The sequence below is a fragment of the Eurosta solidaginis genome, chromosome 1, assembly GCF_040869045.1.
Source record: "Eurosta solidaginis isolate ZX-2024a chromosome 1, ASM4086904v1, whole genome shotgun sequence".
Classification (NCBI taxonomy): domain Eukaryota; kingdom Metazoa; phylum Arthropoda; class Insecta; order Diptera; family Tephritidae; genus Eurosta; species Eurosta solidaginis.
In genome coordinates this window covers 351623677-351645072 of record NC_090319.1, presented here as the reverse complement: position 1 = coordinate 351645072, position 21396 = coordinate 351623677, and the positions used below count along the sequence as shown (strand labels likewise).

Sequence of the window (21396 nt, the reverse complement as noted above, 5' to 3'; positions counted from 1 at the left end):
CAGCTCAGTCAGAATTGGGAAGGACCTCTCCGAGCCGTTCGAAACTAAACGAGGTTTCAGACAGGGTGACCCCCTATCGTGCGATTTCTTTAATTTGATGCTGGAGAAAATTATACTAGCTGCAGAACTTAACCGCACTGGAACAATATACTATAAAAGCGTGCAATTACTGGCATATGCTGATGACATTGATATCATCGGCCTAAACACCCGCGCTGTTAGTTCTGCTTACTCCAAGCTGGAAAAAGAAGCGGTAAAGATGGGTTTGATGGTGAATGAGGACAAAACGAAGTACCTGCTGTCATCGAGCAAAGAGTCAGCGCATATGCGCCTTGGCAACCACGCTACTGTTGGCAGCCATAATTTCGAAATAGTAAAAGACTTCGTTTATTTGGGAACCAACATCAACATTAGCAACAGCATCAGTACTGAAATCCAGCGAAGAATCAATCTTGCCAATAAATGCTACTTTGGACTAGGTAGGCAATTGAAAAGTAAAGTCCTCTCTCGGCGAACGAAAATCATACTCTACAAGTCACTTATCGTACCCGTCCTGCTATATGGGGCAGAAGCATGGACCATGACAACAGCAGATGAAGCGGCTTTGGGAGTGTTCGAGAGAAAAGTTCTTCGAAAGATTTATGGACCTCTACGCATTGGCGATGGCGAGTACCGAAGAAGATTTAATGATGAGCTGTACGAGCTATACGCAGACATCAACATAATCCAGCGAATTAAAACGCAGCGGCTGCGCTGGCTAGGCCATGTTATGCGAATGAAAGATGATGCTCCGGCCAAGAAAGTGTTTCTATCGGAACCCGCCTATGGAAGCAGAGGTAGAGGGCGGCCCCCACTCCGTTGGAAGGACCAGGTGGAAAACGATTTAAAATCCCTTGGTGTGACCAATTGGCGCCGGTTGGCGGAGCGAAGGAGCGACTGGCGCGCCTTGTTGGACGGCCATAACCGTTTGGACGGTTAAGCGCCAATTAAGTAAGTAAGTAAGTAAGTAAGGATACGAGTCTACTATTTTCATTGTTATTTTAAATAAAAAATAAGCTGCGTTCATTTCAAATGTGTATACACTAGTCTGGGAAACAAGTGTTTTTTCATTTGACGAGATGAAGGTCTGAGAAGAATAGGCATTCGATTGCAAATATGACGTAATTTTGCCTCGTTCGCAAAACGTCCAGGTTTCTATGTTGCCTCGTCATTGCGCCTAAGTTGTAGACAGGCGTTTTTTTTTTATAATTTTGATACAAAGATGAGAGCAAGTACTTATTATCTAATTATACATGCAAAAGGTTTGCCACTAAATTTGTTTTAAGTGGATTTGGGTATGTTAATTTTATTGCCTAACGTTACGGCGAATCGGCATAAGCAAAACATAAACGGCATAAATGATACAGATAAAAGCGGCCGCCGTGGTGGTGAGATACCATTATTTTATAATTTTTTTTTTTTACAAAGTTAAATTACATGTTCTATTTTATTTTAAACAGATATATGTGCACATAAATCATGCTAAGTCATATAATTATTGTCTGAGACGGCCGTTATGATTTCATCCTGAAAGAAATTCCGATCCAACACTAGAATTTTTTAAAACAGTAACGGTATGGCAACGCTGCTCCCAAATAGTTAAACTTTAAGAAACTTCAAAAATGCTCAAATACGTCGCAAACTGTTAGAGTGATCTACATTCTCTTTTATACCATGTGCTGGCCCAAAGATTTGTTTTGAAAAATGTATCTGTGTGCTGGCACTTTACATAAAAATTCCATGGTCGCATTGTTACAAAATTGCTGTTTTGTAGTGTCATTTATATATCTGCTCGAAAATTACCATCACTAGTTTTATTTTTAGCTATACTCTTCTTAAAAAAATATTAAAAAATTTCATCAACTTTTCAGTGCCACCAAGCGTAAGGGCTATACCCACCTCTGGTCAATTGCAAGCGCGTAAGGGCGGACCAATTACTTTGGAATGCAAGGGCTCAGGAAATCCAGTACCATCGATCTATTGGACAAAGAAGGTGAGTTTTATTTAAATTAATTTATTGTTTGCCTGTTTATGCTCTATTTACATAGCAAGCAAATAATGCTTTTATGTCGACTTGTCATGTATACTGACATATAAACATGGCAGTTTAAGTTTTGATTAAAACTGTTCAAAAAACTAATTAGATAAAATTAATTTAATAATCTTAAACAGAAAATTAAATTTGTAGACATATATATACAAGCAGTAAATAATCTATTTTGTTGCCGAATATGAAAATTATTTGCACACGACATATGGTAGTTGTAAAATAGTCAATGCATTTAAATACAGTGGCTCAAAACAAAATGGCCTGGATTTGATTCAAGTTCTCTGTAAACTCAAATTCGATTCACAATTTTTGAAATAAATAACACTATATACATTTTTGGTCTATTTGAGATCCTTACAAACCCGTCAGTTCAGCTCATATTATATATACCAATTTCAAGAAAAATGGGAACGCTTGTACCAGCAAAACTTAAAGTTTTCGCTCAGGATAAAACAAAGGAAAGCATATTTCTCTTATTGATTTTGCTTCAATTATAAATAAACAAATAACTTAAAGGCGCGATAGCCTCCGACGAGATTTAAGACCGAGCTTCTCTTCCAATTTGCGTCGTGCTCCTTTTTTAATTTTTCCTACAAATTGGCGGTACGCGACTTAGGTATTATATGCCAACTCCGAACGACATCTGCAAAGCAGATGAATTTTCATTGAGAAGCTTTTCATAAACAAAAAAAAAATCCACGGAGTGTTTGCCAAATGCCCGCTTTGAAAAGCTTTATTCTAATTGAGCATTTATTTTTTTTTTTTTTTTTAATTTTCGACGTTGCTTTGACCGCGAGCTGAATCCACGATCTTTGGTGTGCTAGGCGGAGCACGCCGATAAACACCACACCACGGCGGCCGCCAATAAAGCAATCCAGGTTCGATTCGAGCGCAAAGCCTATGAAAATATTTTTAATGATAATTATTAGAGGTATTTATTCTTTTGTCCTGCATCAATAGAAAACATAGAAAGTTTTCCATTTTATTGCCAGAAGTTTTATACACGCAACGAAAAAAAACATTTGTGAAAAATTTTCTACGGTTTCTACTTATTCTATACTCAAACTCATATACTTTCAATAGAAAAATTTTAAAAGTGACATGAATGTTAAGACTGAAATTTTAATAAAATAAAATAATAAAAAAATGTTTAGGTTAAAGGGTTTTATTGAAAACAATACTTACATTAAGTAATAATAATAATTCTAAAAGATAGAAAATAATTAGGTAGGTCTTAGTTACAAGTCATCACACTCCTCATCAATCTAGGGCGTTGTTAAGACAAATAAATAAAAGCGAGGGCCGCGTCAAATTTCTATTCATATTTTCATATTTCTATAAGTAAGACCAACTGAACCTTAATCAGGTTATGCTACGCCTCATTATTTATTTATTTACTTTTTACGTTTACTACGTTTCCTAGACTGAGAGAATTGCCCTATTGTTCTTTTTTTTAATTTTCCTTTAATTGAAAAATTATTTTTTAACTTGGAATGAAAGATAGCAAGAGCACATGAAAATATCGAAAAGTAATTGACAGTAAACAAAAGTCTAACAAAACGTACTGATGATGAGGGCTTAGCAAGCCTCGAAATGGATCTATCTGCACAGCTATGGCAGGTGACTGAAGAGTTTTCAATCTTCTATTCCAAAATTAAAAATAATTTTTCAATTATAACAAAATTAAAAAAAAACAAGTAAGGACGGAACTGTGTTCGGCTGTGCCGAAGACTTCATACCTTTCATGAATGGGGCTGAACAATAATCTTATCCCGTTCGTAATCTCCAAATAATGTATAAGATAAGAAATATATAGTGAACATACATATACAATATACATACCTAAACGATTTTTAAGATAAATATAAAATAAAAAAATGGCAAAAAACCTCCTTATCTGAACTATCGGTTGTATGGGAGATATATGTTATAGTGGTCCGATCCTACCGGAAATGTCTAATATAATATAAAAATACATCCTTGTGCCAAATTTCATTGTGATATCTCAAAATTTGAGGGACTAGTTTGCGTTCAAACAGACAGACGGACGGACAGACGGACATGGCTATATCAACTCAGTTCGTCGCCCTGATCAATTCGGTATACTTAATGGTGAGTCTATCTTCTATAATTCTCAACGCTACAAACATCGGACCAAAGTTAATATACCATTTCATGTTCATGGAAGGTATAAAAACAATACTTATAAAAAAATAACTGTCATAGGACTTAAGCTGGAATCGAATTTTGCTACAGTTATCCGAGTACTTTTTGATGACTAGTTTTACGCATGAATCATTATACAGCCGACGTCGTGTGCAGATAACATGCTGGCGTTCCACAGCGCTGGTCATGGGTTCAAGTCCCGGCAACAAGTCAAAGCAATTTCAGAATTAGTTTTCCTAAAGCAGGGTCGCTCCTCAGTAGTTGTTAGACAAATACTGCGACTGCGTTTCTGACATGAAAATCTGTTCAGCAGATGTCTTTTGCATTCGAACTAGTACATTCATATTAGCCATGTACCGCCAAAATGAAGGAAAAGATATATAGTGCAACGATGGAAAGTTGCAGCGCAATATAATTTTTTTTACTTTCTGTTGCGGATGTATGGTGCGGCTCCTACAATATAAAAAGCCAATATTTTCTTTTACAGCACTATATTTAACGGCTGATCTGGTATGAGTCCAACATGCTGACATAGCCAGCTGATAAAAGATACTATGTTTATGTTAAGTTGAATTAGTCGGTACGTGTAGACCCTATATAGACTGAATGAGTCCTTCTTGTTAACAGAAGTTTGTTTAGTGAGCATACTGAAAACCCCTACCAAAAATCAGGGCCTGCATATGTTATAAAAAAACTCCGTCCTTTGGGAAATCTTAGGAGAATTCAAGCACCTATGTCGCTTGCAATTTCTAGATCTAATAGTTGTATCAGCTGTAGTTTTAGCCTAACAAACGCAGCATTTGAGCACAAAAAGTGCTAGAACATTTCCTCCTCCTAAATCATCTACCACTGACTAGGCTTAATTTAAAAGGATAGCTTCAAGGCAGTTAGAATACCCATCATAACTTTCTAAGTCTAAGATTGTAACACCTTAACATGATCTTCAACACTTAACAGCCCTGCGCTTGAGTTTCCGGCTGCGTCAATTGCGTGAAACTCTCGCCTTCTCCTGATTTCGCCCAATCTTTTTGGGGCGTCTGTGGAGCTAGAACTTTCCTCTTGGTCCTTTTTGGCTGGCTCATCTGCTATTTAATTCCCATATGCCCTGGGACCCGATACAGGGGTATGCTTTCCTTATCCTTGTTCTTTCCGGTGATTGCTTACACTTAAGCAAATTTTTAGTTGTTGTGCTATAAAATATTAAAGCTTAATTTGCTGCTTGGCTGGCAATAAAAAAGTTGACGCGGCTGCAGTTTAAGTTCTTTACTATCAGTGTCTCTATCGATTTGTTTACGACCACTACTTCCGCCTGAAAAACATTACAGCGATCTTGCAGCTTGTGAGATCTGTCTCTTCTCCGATCAGCACATTATGCAGCATGCCCTACTCCTTATTTTACTTTTAAACCATCAGGGTACATGTGTATTGCCTCGTCTGCCATTTGGGCACACTTACGCCAATCATTCACCTCTATTGTGGCTCTAGGATCCCCTCTAAAGTGCTGGTATGGAATGGAGTAGTCTGGTTATCAAGCTATTGATGAAACTGCAATGTCCGTATGGTCTGTCCCCAAGCTGTTTCGATGATCTGAGACTAGTTTCAGTTGTTAACGCTCTGTTCTTCTCGACCGGACAACAGGCTGAATATCCAGAATGGCACATTATCTGCTGCCATCGGGGTTATTTTCATGCTCTCGTAATCCTAATCATTGATACCCAACCAATTCCAATACTTTCAGGTAAATTATTTTTTGTGTGGCTGTCTACCAAACAAGGACTCCATAGCATCGAATAGGCTTAATCACCACTGTAAATACCCAATAGTAAAGATAAAGCGATATACCCCATATACACCCCAGCATTCTTTTACAAGAAAAAAGAGTCGTCTAAAGGCCTTTCTTCACTCTCTCCTTCACGTTGACCTTCCCTGAATACTTAATGTCTAGAATAATTTCTAGATATTTTTTGCAAGGATTCTCTTGTTGTGTCTCGCCTCCTAGCTTAGGCCTGGCCCAGTTAGGGACCTTAATTTGGGTTAACACTATAATATGCGTCTTCTCCGCGATGCCACTCAACTTGATATTAAATTCAAAGGAATATATATGAGAAAATTGTTGGAAGGCACTTTTAAATTTTTACCATTATACTTACTCAAAGCCCAATATAATTTTTTCACCTCATGGACGTTTCGCAAAATACTTTTTACAGACTCTGATTTTTATTCACGAGCTCTCAAATTTGGTTTGTGCTAGGAAGATAATATATAAAGATATAAAAAAAAAAATAAATGTAAAGCGCGATAACCTCCGAAGAGATCTAAGGCCGAGCTTCTCTTCCAATTTGCGTCGTGCTCCTCTTGCTGTTCCCTACAAATTGGCCGGACGGGACCTACATGTTTTATGCCGATTCCGAACGGCATCTGCAAGGCAGTTGAGTTTTCATTGAGAGCTTTTCATGGCAGAAATACAACCGGAGCGCTTGCCAAACACTTAAGATATACAGCTAAAATTTAGTATTAAGCCAGATTACTCCACTGTATTTACATGCGTACATCAAAGATTTCATTGAATTTACTATGCTTCAGAAACCACTTAACAAAGCACTTTCATATGCTTTTATATCAGCGTACATACATACATACCTATATCTAAGAACTAAGGATGTGAGCTTTCTAGTAAAATATTCCTGCTTTAGTTTACAACCAAAAGACAATATAATAACGTAATCACTTAAGCATTTTACGTGTGTAAGCAAACTTTGGACGACCACATAGCCTCTGTTGCAAAAACAAAATAAAACCCAAATAATTGTAGATACCTACCATATTTGAGGCTATACATATACATATATGCAATGAATATGTAGTTGTGGTTTTTGCCAATGAGAACATGAAATAGCCAACAGTTATGCATATGCGCTATAAACTTACACGTTTACAACAATAACAATGTTAGTATACCAAAACGAGCAAATATGCATAGGACGTGATTAAAGCTTTTGAGTGTGCATGAAAATGTTTGGAGGGTTTCTCAATTTAAAGCGTATACTCATATGAACAAAAATGTGGTCAAAAAAACACACACACACACATACATGAATGCCTTGCTGCTGTTGTGATGTCAATATTTATGCATGTTTGTATGTACAAAACTTTTTCAAGTGTTATCAAAAGGATTTAAGTCGCTCCATAATCGAGACACGAAAAACAATAATAAAGACAGCCACAAATTTCAGGTTTTATTGATGGGTATTATGCGTGCTTGGTAAAAAGCACGGCAGGACACCGAAGCAATCAATCATTAAGATGGTGAATTTTGCAACTGCTTATCGCCTTATCTTGTTATCTAATAACTAAAGCTCCATTTATTTTATTCTGCATAAGTAAGTTTTATCTTTGTACTCAAACTGAACATGATTTTTAAACGGTTTTATTTAGGTTGACTTGACAGGCTGCACGGCTGCACGGTCAGCGCGAATTTTGTAATTAAAATTTAAGTAACTTCCCGATAAGCTACAAGCTTGAAACTTGGAATATAGTTCAGAGCCCGATGACAATGCGATAATAAGAAAAAAATCGCCGCTAGGTTGCCTCATATTTGGAACACATAATACATACATGAGTAGAAAGCGACCTATTTTGGAGCACATAAGTTCAAATTTTGCTAGTGAAATTTCGGTAAAAATTCATTTCCCGGTAGGAGAGACGTCAAAATACTTTGGATCACATAAGTTCATATTTTATTAGTAAAATTTCATTAAACAAATTCATTTCCCGGTAGAAGTCACGTCAGAATACTTTGGAGCACATAAATTAAAATTTTGCTAGTGAAACTTCAGTATAAAAATTTAAGTCCCGTTAAAAGTGACGTCAAAATACTTTGGAGCGCATAAGTTTAAATTTTGTTAGTGAAATTTCATTAAAATAAAGTAATTAAAAAAATTGTTTAAGTTAAACGGTTTTATTGAAAACAATACTTACATTAAGTAGTAATAATACTAAAAGATAGAAAATAATTAGGTAGGTCCTAGGTACTAGTCATTACACTCCTCATCAATCTAGGGCGTTGATAAGACAATTAAATAAAAGTGTTGAGCGCGTGAAATTTCTAAAAATGTGAGGCATAGCATAACCTGATTAAGGTTCAGTTGATCTTATATATGACTATCAATAGAAATTTTACAGGTCCAATGCTTTTATTTAATTGTCTGATTAACGCCCTAGATTGATGAGGAGTGTGATGACTAGTACCTTGGACCTACCTAATTACTTTCTATCTTTTAGTATTATTACTACTTAATGTAAGTATTGTTTTCAATAAAACCGCTTAACTTAAACATTTTTTTAAATTATTTTTTTTCAATATATTTTTGCAGTATCTGCTTTCAGGCTTAAAAAATCGCATGTGCTTGTATATAATGGTAGCATCTAACAAAATGTCCTAGTGGGCACTTGCTCTTATGTACATTTATGGTTCCAAGAATGTGAGTGTGTATACTCAAGAGATCGTTGTAATAACGAGATTTGTTTGTGTATGAGTTTGCTTTAATTCTAGTGAATTACTCACACAATTTGCTATCACACAATGTCAGATTTTCTCGGTAATAATCATGGCACAAAAAAGAAGGTAGTTCCACTCAAAATTTTTTGACGTATTTGGGGATTTTTGAAGTCTCATAGTGTTTGTTGTTTTGCTAGCAGAGTTGCCATACCGTTAATGTTTAAGGCAAAATTGAGGATAAAAACGCAATGGTCATCTAAGACAATAATAATATGCTTTAGCACAATTTATGTGCATACATATCTTTTGAGAATCAGTAAAACATGCAATTTTATTGAAAAATAGTAGTCATACATTGGTTAGTGATTCATATCTTTATGGAAGCTTAGCCCCTAGACAGAAAAAAATTCACGAAAAATCGTGTTGTTCTAGCATGGCCCTAAAATCATGCCTCTGGAGTAGGTATTTCTCAAGGCATATTGAGAAAAAGTGTCCCCCAAAGTCTGCAGTGAGTGGTAGATGTTTAATTTGTTACATTTGTGGGACGCCACATTAATGTCAATACTAAAAGGGCACAGAATGTGCATAGGGGAGGCTTGCCCCAAGGTGACCCCTAGTACAGCGGACAAAAGAACTCTCATAACTAGTGGTAACCAGCAGAGCTTCAAGGCGTGTGTACGTGTTGGGCGTGGCTATAGTCCAATTTCGTTCATTTTAAATAGAAATCTGAGACAAGTGCGCAGGAACTTACATACCAAACTTCATTAAAATACCTCAAAATTTACTCAAATTATCATGTTTACGGGAGGACGAACGGACTGACGGACATGGCTAAATAAATTTCCTTTTTCGCCCGGATCATTTTTATATATAGAAATCTATATATATATCTTTTAGTTTATGCCGTTACGGGGTACCGCTATGCGAACCAAATTAAAATTAATATACTCTGTGAACTCTGCTCAGCTGAGTATAAAAAAGCACAATTAAAATCTACCTGATCCTTTTTTAAAATCGGCCTGAGCCTTTTACGTCATTTCAAAATTGCTAAATTTATTCATTTTGTGTTTTATACCACAGATCGATAGCTGAAAAGAATTAGACCATATTGTGATTTAACGCGGACCTAAATAAAACCTTTTTAAGGGATAAATGCAAGATCTGAAATAATAGGATATCAAAAGATACTTCGTTTGAAGCTTCCTTTTGAAGAAACATGTTGTAGCGAATGCACGGGAATCCTGGTTATTTGTGTACCTTCTGCTAACGCTTAAATCGCTAAATTGTTGAATAAATAACTTCAATATTCAGTATTGCAAACTGGTCTTTATTTATATTACTTTGGTAGTACTTCGAAATTATACTTCACTTTACAACTAAAAGCATATTTAAATCCAACTGATTAGTCATTCCTCAGCTTGCGCTGCAATTATACTCTCGATTTTCTTGTTCATCCATTTCTTCTGAGGTATAGCAATTTCGTTTCTTGCTACTAGCCAGCGTGTGCTTCGGCTGATGACTACGTGTGTGTGTGAGATATCCCTTTGTTGCCTTGTACATAAGTATCGCTTCTTGAAGTGTTTTGTTGTTGAGATTATTTACTAACAGCATAGTGATGTCAAGATTCGCCACAATATTGTATGGATATCTGTCGTATGTTTTACGAAATTTGCTTCAATAGGTGGGCTCCGATAAAAATACCTTCAGGGCGGCAGCATCATCATTCATTCGCATAACATGGCCTAGCAAGCGTATCAGCTGTGTAGTTATAAACACTAATATGTTTATGTATACTAAAATCTCGTACAGCTCATCATTAAGTCTTCCCCGTTACTCACCGCCGCCAACGTGTAGAGCCCCGTAAATCTTTCAAAGAACTTACGGTGTTGTCAAAGTGCATGCACCTGCGCTGCATCAAGTAGAAGGACGGTTGCGTTAAGTGGCCATGATTTTCGTGCGCCGGGAAAGAACTTTACTTTTTAATTATCTGCGCAGTAGGGAGTATCACTTTGTGTTAATGCTGGTTTTCAAATTTACAAAGTCATTTACTGTTACCAATTTTCGGTACAGGTGCTTTTGTTTTATCATCGTTCTCCAACAAACCTGCATTTTCACTTCATTTCCCAGTTGAGTGTAAGCAGAATTTACGGCACAGGTGATGAGGCCGAAGATGTCGATGTCATCAGCATGCGCCCGTAATTACACGGTCTTATAAAATACTAACAGACCTGGCAAACGTTGTTCTGCCCTAACTTTGGTTTATCTGCATTTATTTTAAGAAGTTTTTACCTCTTATCCTTCCTCCGCCTGTCTCTCCCTTTCCCTCTTCCTCTTATTTACTCACCCATTGCTTTTGTCTTTCTCTGCGTCTCCTTTTGCCTCTCCATCGTTTCCCTCTCTTCTTTTCTTTCTAGCTTGATCTCCTTCTCCCCAGCAGGAAACAAAATAAATCGCACGAGAGGATCCACACTCCAACCACAGAGGTCCTTCCCAATCCTGACTGTGCTGGTGGTGTTGCTAAACATCATTTTGCACAACCTTATAAGTTTTGCCGTGAAACCCAATCCATACATAGAGACATATAGGCAGCTCCTTTTCGTGCTGTCAGAGGCGGCTTTAATGTTGACGAAGAGATGATGAGGGCCATTTACGAATACCTGCCCTTCATGAACATACGTTGTGCTGGGGAAAGCTTGTGGAATATCTTGATGGGTTTGTAGTGTAAGCATATTCTGTAAATTTCCCCATCGGATAGGTAAGACAAAAAGGAATCAAGGGTTACACATTATCAATTAAGCAAAAAAGGTTGGCCGGGCGGAAAACTGTCAAAAAGCATGTGCAACGCTTATGGCGGTAAACTTATCACAACAAAATAAAGAGGTAATAGGGGCTAATAATGTATGGTTTTACAGGCTATTGCCCTATTAGCATTAAACACAAATTTATAAGGTTTGTTGTATGACAGCAAATGTTGATAATGCGTCGATCATTTTCTGTTGGTGTCTTGCGCTCGTCAAATTATGGACCCAGCTATTACGAATTCTCGGTAATTCTGCGCCCTCCATTGTCGTTCGAGTCACTGAACTGTCGAATAAGTAAACGCAAATATTCTGCTTATAAAACTGATTGACATTTCCTTAGTTTGCGCTTTATTACTGTGTACATCTGTGCTTTTCATATTCGTTATTGCCTTCGATGTTTATGTGTATATATGTATGTGTGAGTAATATGCGTTATTTATTGCTGTGTACATGCCCTGCAAAAAATGTGATTTGTCTAGGATTAGTCCGGGATGCGTCGCAAAGGAATATGCGATTAATAGCAGTTTTGATCTCTTTGTATGCGTTCCCTTTGTTTGAGCATGTCCTATGCAGAGACTAATTGTACCCATTTATACCCGATAGGAACGATAGGACGAATCCAATTTTTACCCATATGGGAACGAATTAAGACTTGTCTCTTTTCTCATCAAAAAGTTTCAGTTTTCGTATGGTACTAGGTTATGTACATTTTAAACGCAACATTAAAACTTGCAAAAATTACAAGAGATATGGGTCGACGATAATGGAACATATGGTTCAAGTCATTTAGTCATTTACACAGCTTCGGTGATAATTCGGTTAAATAATTGCAATCAATCGCATATTACCTTTTTTATTTAACTCACTTCGTTGCTGCTTGTTTTATGTTTCTAAAAATAGGCAACATATACTTAGATTTCAACCTGACTAATCCCATCTATACACAAAAGGGACTAGAGGGGATCAATTATGCCCTATTGTAGACAAGAGCGATCAAGCGGAGACCGCTCTCTTTAAGGATTAGTCGTACTATTTTTTTCAGGGAGTACATACGTATGAATGTTTTCTATTTCATATGATTGGTCTACTGTTGTTGTTGTCTATGATTTATGATTAGCGGCATAATGATGTATCGAAACTGCTTTTATTCGCCACACAGTTGTGTTTGCGATTTATTCTAGCTTAAGTGAGACTCGTTTGCTCAAAGGCATACGACGCTTGATGTGCTATATTCACTTTATTATAGGTCTTATATTTCAAACGAAAAACCAGCACTGCTGTTGTATTTCTTATTGCTTGGAAACATTAGAAATTACATTTTTTTGTCAGGAATGCCAATTGCACACAAGCAAATAACTTACTAATACAGTGGCACAATGCCGCACTTAGTGCACTAAATCACTGTCAGCCATAAACCGGTTCAAAATTGTCAATGAAGTCAATATGTCATACACTTTACCCGTAAAAGTATGTGTGTTAACAGAAGCGATGAAGGCATATTCATCCCACATCAATGTAAAGAAGTATATAAAGTATATACATAGCTATATAAACATTATATATACAAACATATTGCTGGAATTGGCAAATGACGAAGTGCAATACCCAAATGAACAAAACGTTAGCCCGTTTGAATAAAGGATACCTGAGCTGAGTTTAGTGAGCGACAAACAAGCAAACCAAAATACAACACAAATAGCTTTTAAAAGACAAAAAAACTCAAAAACAGGGAAGTGAGAGAGGCAGGTAAGAGTGAAAAATGTTTAAAACTGCTCTTTGACAGCAGCAGGCAGCTGTTATGCTAAGAACTATAAATAAAGCATCTGCCAAATGGTAATTAATGTGTGCTGAAGTTGCTCGTCTGGTCTTAGACACCGCCATGTACAGCGCTGGTAAAAGTAAAAGATCTTCGGTTTATTTTATTTTGTTAACTTAACTTGTTTGAAAAGTTAAGTTGTGCATACAAGGGAAATATTAAAATGCATGCATTGAGGTCTAATTTACTTTACAAAAAGAAATGGAAATCAAGAAAATTTAAACCTTCACGAAATTGGGATATACAACTTATGCAGGCCGAGCAAACATGTAACTTTATGTATGTAAAACAACATGTTGTTTAGTTAATTTAACAAATTTAAGGCCACGTTTCCCTATACGAGCTCAAACTGCATGTAGAGATAAGCTCAATTTAAACTTGTCATTTTGGCTATTTCGCCTAAATATTACTTCTACTCCTTCAAAGTCGTGGATAAACTCGAGGTAACTCAAGGCTGCGGTACAATGAAATTATTCATATAGATGCGTTTAAAACAAGCTTTTGCATTCCATTAACATCGCCACAATCAACCGATTTGTTGTGTTTGTAAATATGAAGGAACTTCAGACTTTGCAATTGAAGTTTATTACGCCTTGCCCATTCACATACAAAATTTCGCGAAAAACTGTTATAAACATTCTCCCTATACAACAAAAATACTTGCTAACATATTTTGTGTCATATTTGATTGTTATATTGCTGTTTTTAATTGTGAAAAATGTTAGAAAATTTCCCAAGCAGTAGGAAAAAAAATTTCACTTGCAAAGTGTGCCAACACTTTTAGCCAAAGCAAATATCAAATTCTTCTTCTTATGATTTGCTTGGAACAAAATTGGTAAGTTGGCTACTTTTCAATATCAGATGGCGTCAGTGTCGCTCATTCTACCATTCTCCATAAAAATACGTGCAATCTACTCGCAATGCATAAGCTTGTGTTAAACTCATCTATATGAAAAAGTGCTTATGTGTCGGAGCTGTCAAACATTTGACAATGTAGACAACTGGTTCCAGTGCTACTTCTACATTAGTGCTAGACAATTTATAATGCTGCGCTGTACCGTGAGAGGGCTCTGTTACTCCTCTCTTATTCGTATGTTGTATTAACGATAAAGATATTCCCCGAAGGTTTTTGGGAGAATTATCTATGTTGATGGTTCTTTGCCGGATATAGATCCGATACGCTCCGGTGACAAAGCAGAATTAAAGTACTAGCGCGACCATCTCGTGAACGATTTATATGACCACATTAAACCATTTAGGCTATAACGCCCTCCCCACTTCCTAGTTCCATGAGGAACTTGGGGTCGCCAGAGTCTCGGCTGTTAATGAAACAGGATTCGCCACGGGTAGGTGGGGTTGACAACTAGGTTGGAGAAACTATATATTGCGCTGGAAACCACTTGAGAGAATTGCGCTACACAACCCCTTGAATCAATTTGGTATTTTATCGCCTCTTACGACAGGCTTACCTACCGCGGGTATATTGTTACTCTCCCCGATTAGTACCTTCTCTAATATTCTTATGTGTTTAGGTTAAGTATCTCGTTGAATTCCAGCTAATTTTGGTATCCAAGACGAAAGCATCGCTTGTATCGCTGTTGTCCTCTCTCGCTTGCTTATTGTTATTAATACAAAATATCGGTAAGGTTGCATAGAAATACAGAAATACAGCTTACAGCATACGAGTATACACATTCCTTAGTCACCGAAATTCCACTGCCTCCTATAAGGAAGAACGGCGTAGATAAAATACCCCGAAGCTTTCAGATACATTGTTGGGAACTATGGAGTTCGGCTGAGCTATCACATAATAGGCAAGTTAAAGTCGACAATGTGATGTAATTTTCCATGTGTGTATTTTATATAATGTCTACAAATGTAGACTATCGGCTGACAGGTGGTGTTTCTTTCCGGTATGGTCTGACGGTCAGGTCAATAACAGCTTGAATGATTTAATAAACTAAAATGACTTAGAGTGCACGATAAGGCAGCGACTGAAAACCTCGGGATTGGGAAGATTTTTATTTTATTTGACTTTATCCAAATTTGCCACAAATAAAGACTACTTGGTTGATGTTTACCCGTTTAAAGTATGTTTGCCGTCCAAGCGACTGGCGCTACTTCCTTGGGTTACCCGACGCCAATTGGTTTCACCAAAGAAATTTAAATTATTTTCCACCTGGTCTTTTCAGTGAAGTGGAGTCGTCATCTTAATCTGCGTCCATATGCGTGTTCCGATAAAAATGCTACCTTAGCGGGAGCATCATCTCTTAGTCGCATTACTTACCTAGCCGCTGTGTTTAAATTGACTGGACTATGTTCATGCCTGAGAAAAGTTCGTAGAGCTCATCATAAAATCTTCTTCGGTACTCACCGTCGCCAACGCGTAGAGGTCCTAATACATTTGAAGAACTTTTTCTTCGAACACTGCCACAGCCTCTTCATCTGATGTTGGCATGTGCCATGTTTTTGCAGGGCGGGTACGATAAGTGACTTATAGATCATGATTATCGTTTGCTAAGAGAGGACTTTATTTGCCCAAAGTAGCATTAATTGGCATTTTTCACTGGATTTCAAAGCTGAATGTGTTTGTTTTGTTATTACTGGTTCCCAAAGAAAAGAAGTCTTTTAGTATTTTGAAGTTATGGTTGCCAACAGTGGCGTGGTGGTCAAGACGCAAATGCTCTGAATATTTGCTTGTTACAGTAAGTTTTCGTTTTGTCCTTTATTAACAATCACGCCCACCTTTTCCCCTTCATTTTCTAGTTTGGTGTAAGCAGAACTTACAGCGTGGGTGTTCATGCTGATGATTTCATTATTGTCTGCATATGCAGCATTTGCACTGTTTTTAGGAGTAATGTTCTAGAGCTGTTAAGCTCTACAGAAGTTGGGCATACATATATATTATTTTGATAATAAGGGCCACAGTATTATTCCTGTGACTTATTTTGTTTTGTTGATTATTCGACAGGGTGGATAAATGATGTATATTGGAACGATTTTCCAGCATCCCTTGTCAAATTTGGTTTGGAGACAAACTGGTTTCGGTATAGTGCCATCATCAGTGTCGATTTTCGTTCTCCTCTTCCTGTTGCGTAAAGCTATTGTGCGTTAAAATCGTTCGTATACTATGGAGAGATAAAAATTCGCTTGAGTCGAATGTTGCCGGCGACTTATGCATAAAATCAGAAACAAAAACTTGATGCGTATAATAGTCTGCCAAACCCTTAGTCATCTCATTGACGTCGACGATCTGTTTCTATATTCCTTAGTTGTAGACAATGCGATATTGTGAACATCCAGTCATGCCGTTTCATTATCTAAAACGCTGTCACTTCCTCTCAGAAGGTCTATAACTGTAATGTGTACAAATACGACCCCGGAATCAAAGCCAAAAATGGAAAAAATGCCGCGGGTTTACTTCAAATGCAAAAAGGAAATAGCACCGGTTGACAAAAGTGAATGCAACTCCATTTTGTAATACTGACCTCACCTGGCTTTGTTATTGCTTCATGTAGCTGACCTATAGTCAATCAAATTGTTATGGTCGACGCAAAGGCCTTACTTTTCTCTAGTTGCGTTATATGTTCAGTTTCAAATCGGAATATTTTCTTAAATTATCGACAAAAAGGGGAAATATATCTTAAAATTTTTATAAAAATTACCTCTGCTATTTCAGTGTTCACTGCTGTATATGCCCGTAAGTATTTGAAACAGAAATTGCTTACGTAAAGTTATCAGCTGTTGCCCTTAAAGTGAAATCAGTTCAATGAACAACACACTTTTGCGAGTCAGCTGTTGATGATAAATTATTTTCAAAATGTTTTCTTCACTTTCGCAAGCGTTGGTATCCACATATGAGTGGTTCTATATTATTTCTCCCACCACATTCATATTTGCATTTCAAATCACATACGAACACATTCGTACGCTGTGTCAATATACACATAACCTTGATAATAAGGACTAGCTCTTTAACTTCGAGTGGTGATATGTTACCTTTACAGACTCGAATCAATGAATACTGCCAACAACTTCAAGTCACGGCACCGATTGTAGCTTACAATTTGGGTGGTGGTGTATTCGCTATTTACATTCACTGACATTTCAATTCAATTTATTTGCATTCTTTCCATGTCAGCGAAGCGATAAGCCAATAAGTGCGCAGCGCGGGAAAAGATAAGAATTAGAAGAGCTACGCTGACCATTTTTATGTTGGCACGTGAAATGTTACATATTTCATGCAAGTTTTCACCTGTTATAGCTATAATTTCCAATTTCAATATTCTATGCATTATATTTTGTATATATCTGAGTATCTTTTTATATTTGCATATACCTTACATACTTCTAGCAAAATATGGCGGAAGGAGGTATAAACAATAAGAAATATGCCAACAACGCTGCTTTCTAAGTAGTTAAATAAACCTTAGAATAAGATAAGATTAATGATCTTTATTTTAGGCCATATTTACGCCCGCAAGAGACTTATGTATAAGGCATTTTCCAGTTCGGAGGAGATGTGTGCGGCTCGTATGTCATATTTTGGTTAAAGAGTAATAATTTGTAAAGTGGTCCACTATTTTATTACACTTGTTCTTATGATTCTAACGAGAGCTGTAAAACTGTGCAATCATTTGTAATTTTTAAGTAATTGATTTAAGATTACAGCCTCTTCGTTCAATCTTTAGGAATGTGGCTTAGAAGTCAGCTCATTCTTCATTCAGTAGGCGAAGAAAATATTGCACTGCTGAACTCATTTAAAGAAAGAATTAAGTAATTGAATGACATACAAGAACTTGTGAACACAGAATTAGTATTCAAATGAATGCAGACTTTGCTGAATGTGCACACACTTTCTAGTAGCAATCAATAAATACAAATTTCGTATATGCACAAAACCTGTTGCATTTTATTAAAGAAACTTCAAAATACCAATAGAAAAATTAATTATTGACCATTATAATTAGTATTTCCGTTATTTTAATGATAATTAAGCACAAGAAAGTTAAATGAAGAAATACCTTTTTTAAACTAATCTTAAAAATTTCATAGTAAAAACAGCAAATGAAAAACATTTCTGGAAATTGTCATCGTTCTGAATAAGTTTTCTCAATTTGCCATATATGATAGGTACTTGCCTAAAAAGGTACTAAACTACATATAGGCGATGCCTTTGCAAAACCATCTATTGACCAACTGCAAAACCTGCAAAGGCATCTACGATATATACGTTTGGTGACTTAACAAGCTCTTAGTACATAGCAGATACAGTAATGGTCGTTCTTATATTACTCGGTTACTGCATTTATATCCCGCGAAAGACCATCACCATATCAGCTGAATCAACAACGTAATCCATTGGAATCACTCAATCTCTTTGTGGGAAAATCAATAGCTTCTGAAGAGTTTCTACCAATGGATAACTTTTTGTGTAGTACAGATGAAGAAAAACGGGGAAAGTAATTCAGTGTAATAGAAAAAGCCTAAATCTGAATCACTGTAGAACGATGTCATGGGAATGGACGTAATTTAATCGATAGTTTCGTAATTTGGAAGCTCCAACAAAATCACCGACAGGCCTATGCGATTTGATGTATTACAATTTAAATGATTTTAACTATGGTATCCTTTTTTGTATTCATAATACCGAAAAAAGGTCCACAATTTACCTTATTTGGTCAATACATTTTCCAATGTGTTCATTAACAAAATCCATTTTACAAAAAAATAGTAAAAAAGTATAAACATATAGCAAAAAAGCAGTACATTTTCTTTGCGAAGCTTCAAACAAATTCGGCTAGTTCAAGAGTCCTGTGTTTTGATTTAAATAACTTATACACATATTACACACAAAAAGTAAAACAACAAGGGCAGAACAGCCTAACATTTTTTGATGTTGCACAATCAGTGAAAGAAAAATCAACTCAATTACGAAGTATACAAAATCTGCTATTAAGGTCTGATCATTGTATATCGTTAGTTTGAAAAACATGAAGACGATTTACGACTTTCTGTTCTTATAACAAACTACATGAATAAAAGAGATGGTAAACCTTCATATGTGTATATTAAAAAGTTATCATGCACCAATAAAAAACCTAAATTGATTTAATAAAGTTACTCCGTCACACTTACAAACATATTTGTTATTTATTTCACGATAAAATCAAACACTTACTTAAATGGAAGTAAATAATTTTTTTTGTTTGTTTGTTTTTACTTTTCAGAGTGGAGCTGGCAAATCTACAGCACGCATTGGCGATGGTCCAATTTTAACATTGGAAAAACTTGAACGTCAACAGGCTGGAGTCTATCAATGTACCGCAGATAATGGAGTTGGCGAGCCAGTTACAGTTGATATGCGTTTAGATGTTTTATGTAAGTTTAATTTGCTATAGAATTAACAAATTTGGTTAGAAATAATGAATCAGTTTCACGCTTACAACAAGCACTGAGAGCCATATTCGCATACATTTCGATAAATGTTACGTATACGCCGAGGTGTATCATAAGAAAATTATTCATTTATGTAGAGCAAATTATATTTAACTGGGACCGTATCGTGCAATGCAAACACGTATGGAAAAACAATTTTATACAATCGATAAATACGAATCTATCAAAAGATCCGTGAAATTGATAGTAAGTTATAGATCGAATGAGTACTGGTAGCCACCATTTCACAAACTTCCCTAATTCGCAGTGGCGTAGTGAGGTTTTCTTGCGCCCGGGAAAAAAAATGTTTTTCATACGGCCATTTTGTTCACGACGTGGACCTTGCACATAACACAACAGCGGGACATCCATTTCGTTGGCATAACGTTGCTACTATGTAACTCCAACAACTTTTGGTTGTGACGTTCGAACACAGTCTCTGCTTCAATACAAATGCAACCGAAATTGCCTACAATGCACAATGATGCATCAAAATCCTCAAATCGCTGCAACGGAGAAAGGTGCAGGGTGCCAAATTTCCCGCTAATAACTGCCACGGAATATCTTCTTAAGACGTCTGAGCACCGAGGCATCCCACAAGATAATTGAATGGTGTAGTTGCGCCTCCAAGGTAGATAAGAAGACATCTGCATAAGCCCAATGACGAGACCTGGTGTAGTATGATCCAGAGCAACACGAACTCAGAATCTGTGATTTCCTTTAAACTCAGGCTCCGGCCTTTGCAAGACATCGCCGAAGAAGAATGCACACTTCCGAAGGTTATACGCGTTACTCTGCCCCAACTTCGATTTCTATGTATGGCCCCAGCCTGGTGTATAGCACAAGTCATATTTGTCTGTAATGTGGAACAAAAATTTGTAATAGCAAGTTTTTTTTGCTAAAACCATATTAAAAGTGCTCGATTCCTTGGACCTCCGTTAGAGGATTTTATTTAAAGTTTCTTAAGTGTTCTAGCCTATTAACCCAGGCGAGGGATTTGTACAACAAAAATAAGAACCATACATGAACGGGCGGGAAAAAGACTACGCCGCCTAGTTCTGTCGATGATAAACAGAAAAAAAAACAAAAAAACTATAAAACCGAACTAAAAAAATGCATACCAAATTTTCGATCTATTTTATTTTTATACCTTTCGTGAACATGAAATGATATATTAACTTTGGTCCGATGTTTGTAACGTTGAGAAACATAGAAGATATACTTACCAATAAGTATACCGAATTGATCAGGGCGACGAACTGAGTTGATATAGCCATATCTGTCTTTCCGTCCGTCCGTCTGTCTGTTTTGAACGAAAACTAGTCCCTCAAATTTTGAGATATCTCATTGAAATTTGGCACAAGGATGTATTTTTGTATTATATTATACATTTGTCGGAACCGGTAGAATCGGACCACTATAACATATATCTCCCATACAACCGATCGTTCAGATAAGACGATTTTGGTCATTCCTGTGCAATTTAGAAAGTATAAACGTGAAACTCGGTGATATATATTTTAATATATCATAGAAGATTTTCTGAAAAAATCACTTTGATCAGAGCTATATATAGTATATATCCTAT

At 36.5% G+C, this 21396-nt stretch overlaps 1 protein-coding gene across 1 annotated transcript in view; it reads left to right on the top strand.

Moving 5' to 3' along the window:
- klg (klingon) overlaps nt 1-21396 on the top strand; it is a 561744-nt gene that overhangs the window by 493201 nt on the left and 47147 nt on the right. Inside the window, exons 5-6 of the mRNA XM_067762653.1 lie at nt 1911-2032; nt 19601-19751. Coding sequence (XP_067618754.1) covers nt 1911-2032; nt 19601-19751 — 273 coding nt within the window. The remainder of the gene's footprint in view (nt 1-1910; nt 2033-19600; nt 19752-21396) is intronic.